Source organism: Athene noctua, chromosome 16 (genome assembly GCF_965140245.1).
Source record: "Athene noctua chromosome 16, bAthNoc1.hap1.1, whole genome shotgun sequence".
In the NCBI taxonomy this organism is placed as follows: domain Eukaryota; kingdom Metazoa; phylum Chordata; class Aves; order Strigiformes; family Strigidae; genus Athene; species Athene noctua.
Window position 1 is genome coordinate 545,955 of NC_134052.1, and position 12,787 is coordinate 558,741.

At 41.6% G+C, this 12,787-nt stretch overlaps 1 protein-coding gene across 4 annotated transcripts in view; it reads left to right on the plus strand.

Annotated features, from left to right (window-relative positions):
* The window catches only part of RALGAPB (Ral GTPase activating protein non-catalytic subunit beta), a 66,573-nt gene that overhangs the window by 47,410 nt on the left and 6,376 nt on the right, over positions 1–12,787 (plus strand). For all 4 annotated transcript variants that reach the window (XM_074920086.1, XM_074920087.1, XM_074920088.1 and 1 more), the window contains 8 exons: positions 256–408; positions 1,037–1,246; positions 2,234–2,392; positions 5,163–5,328; positions 8,421–8,543; positions 9,248–9,384; positions 10,161–10,269; positions 12,479–12,557. In XM_074920086.1, coding sequence (XP_074776187.1) covers positions 256–408; positions 1,037–1,246; positions 2,234–2,392; positions 5,163–5,328; positions 8,421–8,543; positions 9,248–9,384; positions 10,161–10,269; positions 12,479–12,557 — 1,136 coding nt within the window. The remainder of the gene's footprint in view (positions 1–255; positions 409–1,036; positions 1,247–2,233; positions 2,393–5,162; positions 5,329–8,420; positions 8,544–9,247; positions 9,385–10,160; positions 10,270–12,478; positions 12,558–12,787) is intronic.

Genomic DNA, 12,787 nt, shown 5'->3' on the forward strand with positions numbered 1-12,787 from the left:
GGTTCCAGTAACGCAGCCACCAGAATGGGCAGATCTGTGTCTCTTAAAATGTACGGCCACAGTTTTAATACAAGTCTATTAGCTTAAAGTACTTCAATGTTTTTTTAATGATACCTCTCACTAATGGATTGGTGTACTTCTGGTGGTGAGGAGGGAGGGAATGTTTTCCAGCTATTATAATAAAGTATTGTCTAGTGGCACAATGCCTTGCCACTATCCCTTGCCACTATCCAAAATATCCCCCTTTTATGTCAGACTTTTGTACCAGAACCTCGACCAGCTCCTAAAAATGATGTTGGATTGAAATACAGTGTGAAGCACCGCCCTTTTCCTGAAGAAGTGGACAAGATCCCATTTGTGAAAGCTGACTTGAGCATTCCTGATTTACATGAAATTGTGAATGAGGAAGTAAGTGTTGGTCTCTGCCTTAATTTTGTTCTTGTTTTTTTTTTTTCTGTTTATGATTCATATACTAATGTCTTACTGTTTTACTCTTCACCTTGACTCATTTCATATTAATGGAATAATAACCTCTGCAAGCTAATGGTATTTGTGCAGTGCTCCAGGAAGATGAGAATGCCTTGGATGTGAGTCTTTGGGAGGCACTGCTCAGCATGTTTGATTACAGATCCCAATATCCCGGTATTACTAGGAAGCAATGACTTGCATTTTGTTGCTGCTTCTGGAGAAATGGAAGGGGCTTTTTTGAGACCTGGAGAAAGGGGCTGTATGTGTCAAATACTTTGAAGTTTCACAGTGCCAAATGTGTTTTAGTTTCTGTTTGCTTAGAAGGGAGAAGCTGTAGCTGATTCTGGATACCTAAATTTGCAACAGCTCTCCCATGCAAACAGGGTGTTGGGGTGTTCACTCTGTAACATTGCAGTGTCTTGTTGATAGTGCTTTAGTAAACATCCTGGTGGTGGACTTGCAGCTGCTGCTGTACCTGTGACTTACTGCTTTTCTAAATGATGAGGCTGTTGTTGTAGTGGATCTTTGTGGTCTTGGTGGAATCACCATTTCACGTAATGTTTTTCAGCTCGAAGAGCGACATGAGAAGCTGAGGAATGGCATGGCCCAGCAGATTATCTTTGAGACTTCCATAGACCAGAAAAGTGAAGAGGAGTGGCGGAAGAAGAGCTTTCCTGATCCGATCACGGAGTGTAAGCCCCCACCACCAGCACAGGAGTTCCAGACAGCACGCCTGTTCCTCTCTCACTTTGGGTTTCTCTCACTAGAGGCTTTGAAGGTGACCTTATACTTCTTAGTGTTGTGCAAATGTCCTCGGTACCTATATGGTCTGACTTGGCAAAAGGAGAAAACTAAGTTTTGTTAGTGTAAGATCCTTGGTGTAATTCCAACTACTGTTAAGCTGTAGTCCAATCAAATGAAGTGATGAATTGCAGTCTTCCAGGATTGAGAGCATGGTTGTGAAAGGCCATGCCTCAAGTTGAACATGTTCTGAGTAGGTTGCTGTGTCTTTATTTTTGCAGTGGGTACATAAGCTATCACATTCACATGTTCATACTTGAAACCATTCCCTCAGCTTGAATTAGGTTTTGGGGTGCTACTTTAAGAGTTTCTGAAATATGACAACCTTAGAAGTTCTGCTCCAGAGATGATTGTGCTGAAGTAGTTTAACCATATATAAACACTTGGGAGTACCTGTAGTTTGTAGAGTTTTCTTTTTGAAGTTAAAATGATAACAGCATAGAGATGATCCATATTCTTAATTTGAGATTTTGCGTCTTACCTGTGGATTCTCTCTTTTATTTGTTGCATTTCCTTCTGGAAGACTGTCAACAAAAGTAGCCAATGCAGCTTTTGTAAAAATGATGTCTAAAAGTGCTTAATACTTATATTATTGCTATATAAGTTAATATATATGAAACTACACATGTGACTGTGTACAGTTGTGATATTTTAAAAGTATTGGCTCCTTTTGTTGGGGTAGCTAGCAGGTTTTTTTGATGAAAATGTTATGTCCAACTTGCTGGCAAAATATCGCCTTTATTTATTGAGAGTAGAATGCAACCAACTGTCATATTGTTATGCTTGCTGTTACTCATTTACAGTAACAAGATTATTTTGCATCAGAAAATTGTGTATGATTTTGCTCTTAAGAGAAAAGGAAAATTGTCTTTTTATATTTTAATGGATTATTATTGAAGCCATAAAGACCTTTTCAGTTAGGAAAGATGTTTCTCTAAGCTGTTGAACTCTGTCTGTTGGATAGGAACCTGCTAACAGTCGTCTACCTCCTCACCTGATTGCACTTGACTCTGCTCTTCCTGGGTTTTTTGATGACCTTGGCTACTTGGATTTACTACCCTGTCGTCCTTTTGATACTGTTTTCATTTTCTACATGAAGGCAGGCCAGAAAACAAGCCAGGAGGTAAGTGAAAGTGTAGAGTGCCAACTAGCCTATATTGTCTTGTTTCTAGTAATCCTCAAGTGAATAAAGTATCAGTGCTGATGACTGGAGTGGAGTATCTGAACTGGGAGTTCTGGGCTTTGTGTTTGTTTACAATGTGAGCTCTAACAAGTCACTGTGTACTTTTCTTCATCTGTAGGTTGAAGTACAATACCCACATTTAGAATTGTTGTAACATCTTTTCAATATATATTATATATTAGAATACTATTAATGTTTTTGTTATCTGTTCTGTCCTTATTATCCTTATTTGTAGGGTTCGAAGGTTGTTTTGTTGGCTTAGCTTGCAGGAGGGGTTGTAGCTTGTTCCAGCAATGTGCAGTATCCAGGTAGTCTAGTTTGATTCTAATGTTAAACACATGTTAAAGGAATGAAAAATTTTCTGCAAGTAAAAGTGTTATTGCTTTGTAAGTCTTTGCATTATACTATTTACATTCAAATGCAGTTAGGTTAATCGGGTTAATTTGGGAAAATCTAAATTGTGACTTTTTTAGACTGTGACCTAGAAACTCACTAAGACAGTTTATGGGTTCATTAGAAAAGGTTGCTTCTATAGTACCTTCTCATTCCATTCATAATTCTCATAGTAAAGAGTAGAAGTGTAGCTTCCATAATAAATTACTTTGCCATCTCCTCATGTTACTGTGCACATACAGTTGACAGAACATTAACACCTTCTACTTCTGTGTGGAATGCACTAATTCTTCAAACCAGGATTGTGCTGTTAATGTGTTTTCAAGTTGAAGTTCAGAGTAGCCAGTACAGTCTTTCCACCTCCAGAGTCATCTACAAAACAAGATATGCAAGGTTTGCCTTACAGCTGAAATGTGCTCTTGCTGAGCTAACAGAAAGCTTTTTTTCCCACCTGATGGTTATATGCGTTTATGGATTTAGACAGATGAGATTACTTAGTCCTGCAGAATTTGCCAGCCTTCGGAAACGAAATTAACATGGGTTTTGCAGTGTAAATCTAAGTATTTCTTGTATTTGGATGATTCTGGACATACTCAGACACAGTATAAAGATGCCACTAATGCTTTAAGATCCCCAGACATCTTGCTGTGATTCCAAAGCCTTTCAGGTTGTGCAAAGTCACAGTGGCAGCCAAGTTAATAACATACTCATCTCCATGGACCTGAGCTGAGTGAGATACTGATACTGCTCCCGTCTTTGCAAAAACCTGTGACTTCTGTCCTGTTTCATTTTCAGTATTAACAATCAAGAGATGAGGAGATTAAAGCCAAGTTGTGACATGGTTTCTTCTTTGAGTAGGACTGGCTGCCCTGTCCTGCTCAGCCATCTCCACATGTGTGAGTTCATGCCAGTTCTTCAGCTCAGGACTCCATTCTGTTCTGAGAGGTGATCCACTGTCCTTTCACAAGGAGTGGTGTCAGCTGTGTTTTATCTGATGCTGCACAGCCCAGAATAGTGGCATCTAGCCTGCTGGTTATTTCCATTAGGCCCAAGTATTTCTCTGTGCTGGTAGGCTTTTGCAATTGAAAAGGGTCTTATGGCATTTATTTATACAGAGTAATGAAACTGCCTACACACTTTTTACATCATTATACTTCACATCTTTAGATGTCCTTTGAAAATACTCTCTTGTCCTTGCATTACTGTAAATTTTTTTAATGGGCTCGGATATGAAGCCAGATAGTTGTATAAAGCCTGAGCTTGTCTATTTTCTGAAATTTCTTCTAAACTGCACTTAATTCATTCTGAAGCATAGCTATGATTTCAGTGTGCTCCATAATGAGAATAATAGTAATATTTCCATTCAGTGTGTCTAGTCACTGCTGAATATTGTATGAGGCATTAGGATGGGGTGCCAGGACCGTGTGGATACAAGGAGCTGCCAGTCTGGAAGCTTTTCTTCCAGTGCCTATCCCTGTCCCTGCAGTTTCTGCTCTGCTGGAGGCTGTGTCCCAGTGTACTGCCCCTGCTCAAGCCAAAATCAAAGATGCTCCTGCCACAAAACAAATTCTCACATGGCCTAGAAAGGATGGATGCATTACACAGTGTTGTCTGTTCCACAAATCCTAATGGTTCTGTTAGACCAAATCACAAATCATCCTTGTTTGCTTGTGTGCTGTTTGGTGAAGGTCTCAACTTTCACTTGGTCACAACGGGATAAAAATTGCCTTTGGATGTGGAAACATCCCAGATCTTAAAGAAGTAAGATTAAGGTTTAAAGTGAACAGTACAGTGTGACGTCTATTAAAGCGCATCCTCAATCCTGAAAAATCTGTTTCATAATTTAATGTATGGAGAGGCCTGCCTTCTAAGATACTGTATGTCATATACAGGTGAGTAGTATAAAATAACTTTCTCCTAAAATTTCCCCTTGGTTTAGTAATGAAAATTGTCCAGAAAATTCTCATGGTATGTATGTTTGGTGCTAATGCAGATTCTGCCTTGAACGGTTCTGTGGTTTATCCTTGAGTGGATAAATCTGAAAATTGTGGTTTCCAGCAGTTAAACTGCTTTACAGGCTTTGGCAATGATGGCAGAAAGACAAGTTTGATCGAATGGAACATTGCCAAGCAGAATGGGAGGATGTTGAGCAGCAGAGAGTAGTATCCATGTAGAAAGTCTGGGGTTCCAGGCTTGCTGAATAGCTATATTTGATCAAAACCATGTTGGTGACACAAATTTTTAATTAAAGTGAGGAGGAAGAGAGCTGCTTTCTGGAGTCTCATGTACTTAACCACTGTGCTGCTGGTTGTTTCAGATCCTGAAGAACATGGAGTCTTCCAGAATTGTCCAGCCACACTTCCTGGAGTTCTTGTTGTCTCTTGGCTGGTCCGTTGATGTGGGGAAGCACCCTGGGTGGACTGGCCATGTCTCAACAAGCTGGTCAATCAATAACTGCAGTGACGAAGAAGGAACTGAACAAGGTGAGACACAGTAAATAGTGTGATGTTAAATTAAAATGCCTTTTTTTATAAATGCAGATGTTTACTAGAAAGAAATGTGTAAATATTAGATTAAGCTTCAAGTCATAGTGAGGAGAACTAATGTCTGTATGTTGTGGGGAGGAAGTAGCCTCTTCTACTGTATAGCAAAAATAGAGCCTCTCTGCTGTATTTTTAGCAGACTTGGTACGTCTTTAATATATTATCCATAACCAGTATTCAGGTGAAATCAGATTCAGATTGTGCTGCATATTGGCAAATAGACTTGAAATACTGTGCAATTTTTAGTGTTCTGTAAGTAGATTAAAATGAGATGTTGACTAACAAGTTAGAATTGTAATTATGCTTGGTGGGAAGTAATGAAAACAAAGCTGCTGTTTGTAGATCATGGTGGTTGGAGCCCACACACAGCTCTTCTGTCCTGCTTAATTTACTCTGCTTTTTTCTGCTAGAACAATTCTTCCTCTGGGCTTGTCATATACCATCCTCTTCCTATTCTGTCAACGAAAATGATCCTCAGGGTAGAGAATTGCTATCCCAGGGTGGTGAACTAGAGGTTGGGTTAGTTTTCTGCCTTGAACAACTTAATGGGGTTACTTGGACTTCTGATAGTGTCTGCTTTGGTTTCAGTGCAGTACGTGGTTGCTACCCCAAGGGCCAGATCTTTTCCTGGTGATCTTCAGAACCTCAGCCTTCTGCTGTGGGCCACACAAAGGCATCGAACAGGGTGGTCCAACGTGTTCAATGTCTTTGACCTGGCATTTGCATCAGGTGCAACACCATTACTGCTGCAGTTGCTTAACAACATCCGTGCTCTGCTTTCCCTTCACTGTGCCTTAGAAATGCTCTTCACCCATAACTGGACAGTTCTATTGTAGAATAAAACTACAAATGGTAGAAGGCTTGAAATGTTGGGGAGAGATTAAGAGAACAGAGGCGTGGCTTTCTCTGATCAAGTCAGGAGAGGTTACGGAATGGCCAGGTCTTGGTTTCATTTCCCTTTGAGGACAGGGTCAGACTGTGCTTTACTCAGAGGCAGAGCCCTCTCCCTTCCCTTTGCGGTTGGCTTTGTCAGTATGGCTGTGCAGAAGGCAGTGCCCTGAATTAGCAAGGTAACCTATTTTGATGTGGACTTTTTAAGCCATTGGCTTGCATTTTTTTCAGCCATTTGGATTAGATCAGACTGCCGAATAGTTGAATTAGTTTAGCAAACTGGGGGAAGAAGTAACAGAAAAAGCATTCAGGGATGGGAGGTAGAGTGGGCTACTTCTAATCTGGTCCTGCTGTTGGAAATCCGTGAGTGGGGTCGTACTTTTAGCAAGCAATGGCTGAAAACCAAAAATGGTAGATTTAAAGGAGACTTGGCCCAACTTGTAAAGACTGCTTGCTTTGTATTCTCCAATCTTTGCTGTCACTAAAGCTATTTTATTTCATTAAATGTATTTTCTCTTTGTGGATGGCTGATGATTAAAAACCCATCTAGCGTCCTGCCTTATATCAGAACTAGTGTGGCCGGCAGGACTAGTGAAGTGATTATCCCCCTGTACTCATGAGTACAGGTGTACTGGTGAGGCTGCACCTCGAGTACTGTGTTCAGTTTTGGGCACCTCACAACAAGAAAGACATTGAGGTGCTGGAGCTTGTCCAAAGAAGAGCAACAGGGCTGGTGAAGGGTTTAGAGCACAGGTCTCATGAGGAGCAGCTGAGGGGACTGGGGGGGTTTAGTCTGGAGAAGAGGAGATTGAGGGGAGACCTCATGGCCCTCTACAACTCCCTGACAGGAGGGTGCAGAGAGGTGAGTGTTGGTCTCTTCTCCCAAGTAACAAGTGATGGGATAAGAGGAAATGGCCTCAAAGTTGTGCCAGGGGAGGTTTAAATTGAATATTAGGAAAAGTTTCTTGATGGAAAGGATTGTCAAGCCTTGGAACAGGCTGCCCAGGGAAGTGGTTGAGTCACCATCCCTGGAGGTATTTAAAAGCCATGTCGATATGGTGCTTAGGGACATGACTTAGTGGTGGGGTTGGCAGTGTTGGGTTAAGGGTTTGACTTGATGATCTTAAGAGCCTTTTCCAACCTAAACAATTCTGTGATTCTAGAATAGCTTCCAGTGAGCCATGATTAACTTCACAGGCATATGCTTTAGTTTTGTTTCCCTGCACAACCCCAAAAGCAAAGTAATTCTGAAACAGTTGGGTTCAGGTTGTGATGCTGCTCCAGAGAGCTATGAACTGGAGAGACAGGAATGCTGCTTCCCTGATGGTGAAGCATGGCCCTGAGGCTCCTGCGTGTGTCTGTCCACCTCTGTGTGCTGCATTTCACTGCTCTGTTGGTTTTGCTGAGGCAGCTATCCCAGGAACCCTTCTGCAAGCTGGATCGGAGAAATAATTCAGCTTAAAGTCCTTGCTAGTCTTTCTGGAGGCAGTATGGGGAAGGAAAAGGCGGGGGGTATTGTAATTTACTTACAGCATGGCTTGACCAAAGAGCTGTTTTCTCTCTGTACTGTGAAGACCTGATGTACTGGCCAGCTGTGATGAGGTAATAAATGGGGGCTGAGAACAAGGAGCCTTCTTGCATTGGGTTTGATTCAAAAGAGCCTTTTTCTAACTCTCCTTGGCAGAAGAACAGACCTAGAGGAGAGTCTGTAGAAACTGGCTTAAATTCTGGAATAGTATCAGACTGAAGTTATAAATGTTACAGTCTTTTGGAAATGCAATGACTAACTGAATGATGCCTGCTAGAGGGAATGGTTAGAAATAGCTACTAGATGAATTCATGTGGCAGACATGCTTACTAGACTACTCATTCCAAGGGAAATAGGGTATGCAGTTCCATGGAAACATGTTCAGAATAAATCCTCTCCCAACCAAAATGCCATTTCGTTCAAGATAACAAAAGTTTATCTGAGAATGTTTGTGAGCCATGAGATTTGACTCTGAAGTCTTCTCATTTTAAAATGAGATTTGCATGACTGCTTCTCCTTGATTGCACCTTATAGTTGAAAGTCTTATCCTGGGGCAGTGTACAAAGAGGTAAAGCATCCTTTTGACTAAACTTCCCTTTTATGTCCGTTTCAGATGATCTAATTATTTCAGAAGATGTTGGGGCAAGTATCTTCAATGGGCAGAAGAAGGTGCTGTATTATGCGGATGCCCTGACAGAAATAGCTTTTGTTGTCCCATCACCAGTGGAGTCCCTAAGTAAGATCATTTTGTACATGCTGTTTACAAAAACTAAAACAACATCTTTTTGAGAGATTTTTCAGAAGCAGAACCTAAACAAGCAAACTAGTAGTGTGTGTCTAGCAAGATCCTTGTCAGAAAGCTGCTGACTGTTACAGCATCCTAAGCATCAGACTCCTTTGTAAGATGGTAGATGCTCTGTGCCCCTTTTTCTCAGTCTAAGGCTCAATATATGTTCAGGCTTGCACAGCAGTGTTGCTGTTGCCGTGGGTGCCATAAGCTGGGCATATGGTTCACCATCAACTGGTGATGCTTTTGTTTTTCCTCTCCCATCTTGATGGCACATGCACAATTGCTACGTAGGTGAGCAACAGCTTTCACGACATCTTTTTCACACTAAAAACCAGTGTGCAAATGTTCCCTGGAATAAAAGGGCTGATAGCTATAGGAAGTAGAGGCAGCTGTATTCCATAGGAAATGGACAGGACGCTGTTAAATCGATAGGGAGTGCTTTAACTGCAGTCTCTTTCTGGAATAACTGGCAGTTGTCCACTGCTGAATCTTCTCCTGCTCTGAGTGCTATATTGACTTGACCATAAATCTGTATATGTTTAGTTTCAAAAACCTTAAAACCTTTTTTAATTTCAAAATGTTACATATGATGACAGCTTAATTTTTTTGGCAGAAAAGACAAAACCCACCTTTCTTCTTCTGGCTTACAGCTGATTCACTGGAAAGCAACGTCTCTGACCAAGAGAGCGACTCCAACATGGATCTGCTGCCAGGAATATTGAAGCAGCCATCTCTGACACTTGAACTCTTCCCCAGTCATACAGACAATCTTAATCCCTCCCAGCGGGTAAGGCAAAACTTGCATTGAAAAATGGTTTGTTTTTTTTTTCTTTTGCAAGAAGCACACTGGCAATGCTACATCATTTTTTGATAATATATGATTTGGTTTTCTAGCATTTGGAGGTACTTGTTCCTAGCCATTAGTCTTCAACATCTGCTTTGGTCCTGCCAGAATTTGCACCTGCAAATAAGACATTGCAAGAGTACATTTATTAAATATAAACTTAAACATGCTAAGTACTAATGCATACTGAAATCTTGAAATGCCTGCAAGAAAGACTATATGCAGTATTTACAAAGTAATTCAGATTCAAATCAATGCTTGGAAATTTAGGACGGATACACATGAACACTTTTCATATCTACCCAGTTTAAAATATGTCAGTTGTGTCTGAAATGTATCAGATGTGAAGCTGCTTTTGTATGGTAGCAAAGCAGAAAACCATGAACTGCTGTAACAGTTAGCAAAGGCTTTACAACTGCTTACTTCTTGTATAACATTAACTTCCAAAGGTATATTTTGTTACTGATTTAAGATCTTTGAGAACATTAAGAAGAACTTGAAACAGTATTTTAAGATTGAATGTATTAATTTATATTGAATATAAATATTGTGGAGACCTAGATTACTGTTTCTCAGTGGGTATTTCTGCTGCAACTGCCCCGTGTCAGTAGTTGGCAGAGGTTGTACCTGTCTAAGGAGCAACTGTGGAAATGCTTGTTGGATGCATTACTGGACTCATGATGTTTGCAAATGCTGCTCTTCCCTTTTGTTCAAAACAGCTCAGTCCTACTTCCAGATCCAAGAGGGTGCCTCAGGGCCGGACTATTCCACCAATGGGACCTGAAACCAAAGTGTACGTGGTCTGGGTGGAACGTTATGATGATATAGGTGCGTAGAAGACTTTATCGTTTGCTAAAGTAACAACAGGGCAGGAACTAGAGGAAAAACTCTGTTCCGTTCCTCTATAAAATGCTAAATCCATATTAACATCTGTAACTGACACTTAAGATTCTAAAACAGTTCTTAGATATTTGAGTGGTGTACATAAATCAGTGTCATGTAGGTCTGGAGATTATTTTATCTCTGACAGTACATGTGAAATGCCATCATGTACCACCTTCTTAAGCTTAACACACAAGACAAGTGTGCACCCCTGTTTCTGAGTTACCCTCAGCTGCTGTCTCCTCAGAGTGGATCTGTTGTTCTTCCTTTAAAAAAAATTATGACACCTGCTGCTTCTGTGCTGAAGGGATCATCATCCTTCACAGTTTGATGGTACCTTTCAAACGTTCTGTTGTGTTCTGTCTTGTAGGAGGGATCATTTATTCTCTGCTTGGGGTGCCTGTTTCATGCTATGCAGCCCAGATTTCTGCACCTCGGTTCAAGAGGATCATGCTCCTCATAAAACTTAATGTTTCTTAGTTTGGTATTTCCTCTCTGACTCTGGGCACTGGCTGACCTGGGAGAGACCCAGCTTTGCCCATCCTATTACAGCCATGGCATGAACAATGGTGAGCAGCTGGCTGCTAGACTTGAGGAGTCCTTGTTCCCAAGAGCTTCTCGTGTGGTGGTTCTAAGTCATGGCCTGAGTGTAGTGCTGTGCAAGAGCCTCTCTGTACTGGCCCAGCCCGGCAGAGTCTGTAACACTGGCCGGTAACCAATACTATATGTTAGCTTTGATTTCTAATCCTGGTTCCCAGTCTGGCAGTAAGGGTGGGCCTTAATTAAGCCCTAGGTCCTCCCAGAGGAAAGCAACCAAGAGAATGGGAGCAATCAAGAGGAAGTTTCCTGTAAAGTGTAGGTGTAAATTCTCAAGACAACAGTTTTGTCCACAGCACATCTCTCAGAACTTATCTGGGATCGGGAGGCAGACATCAGGTTCTACAGCATCATTTCCTTATCCAGACAGTGGCCCAGAGGGTGTTCCTCAGCTGCTTCAGTTCTGAAACTGGTGCCCCTGACTCACTTCTTTCTTGGGTGGCAGCTAGAGCCAGCTCGCTGCAGAGGCAGAACTGTGCTACACGTACTTGTTTCTGCTTGGCTGCTTCTTTCAGCAGCTGTAGGAATCTCCCAGAACTCTGGACCAGAAGCTGAAAAAATGAGTTTGTGAGGCTCAGTAAGCATGGCAGTTGGATTGGTGGGGGCAGGGCTCTTGACAGTGGCTCTTAGCCCAGAGGCTTTGCCTTGTGCTCCTTATGTTCTTGGCTTTTGTCTTATGCTTCTGCTGTATCTTTGCCGGCACTTTGTAGTCTAGGCTCATGCCCCTGTGCCAACTGCCTGCCCTCCCCCTGGCTCTATCTCAGAGTACTCCCACAGCCCTCCGCGCTCTCCTGCTAGCTGCAGTTTTTGTGTACTCTTAGCACCCCAGCTCTGATGGCAGAAGGTGTTTGCAGGCTTTATACTCTTCCTGGTGGAAGGGGCAGTGGCACCATCCTGTCTGAACTGTACTTCTGTGAATGACTCAACATCTCTCTCGGTGCCTCCCTAAACAAGGTAACAGGAAGTGCCACATCCCCTTCCAGGGATCAGAGTTCTCAGTAACTCCTTCTGCACCTCTGTTATCCACTCACTCGTTACCAAGTGCATGGCAGCAGAGTTGTAGGCTATGTCGAGGATCTACAGAGCTTGGATTTGAGGAACAATTGATGCTGTGTTTGTTGGAGCAGGGCTGAAGGGAACCCAGATGTGAGTGGTGGTTGTTGTTTGAAACCTCCAGCACTGTTTTTGAGGCTGATTACTTGTGTATAGGTGAAGATATTGTTGGATAATAATTTGAAAGCTCTTTTTATGGTTGAAATACTTCACCTCCTTCCTGCTTTCGCTGTTCCTGTAGAGATTTTGACCTTTGGGATTGAGAGAATTGAGGGTCTGGAGCATGTGTTACCTAATCTGTTGAGCACAGGATGGCTGAGCTGTGTCTGTATGCTCCATGAAGCTTAAAAACAAAGGCTTTGTATTACTATCAAGAACATCCATAGTATAAATGATTGAGGATTGTGTGGTTTTGACTGATGATAAATAATCTTTCTTTGTACAAAAACAAAACCCCAAAAACTGAGTTAGATAAACTTTTATTTGGTTCATCCTCCTCTTACAGAAAACTTCCCCCTCCCTGATCTGGTGTCTGAGACTAGCACTGGCGTGGAAACTACAGCCAATAGTAGCACTTCCTTAAGGTAAGACTGCTTTTATTTTCATTATTTTTCTTGATTCTTGTGGACAACAGTTTAGGCTGCACTTTACAAGTCACAACTGAGACTATTTGCATTCTTCAGCTTTCACAGACAACCCTGGAAACTCTAGGCAGTCATGTTAAAAAGACAGATGAGTTTTTTTCAGTGGATTTTTTTTGTTGAAGAAATGAAAGAGCTTTTCATATCACCACTGCAGTTTAAACATAGATTAA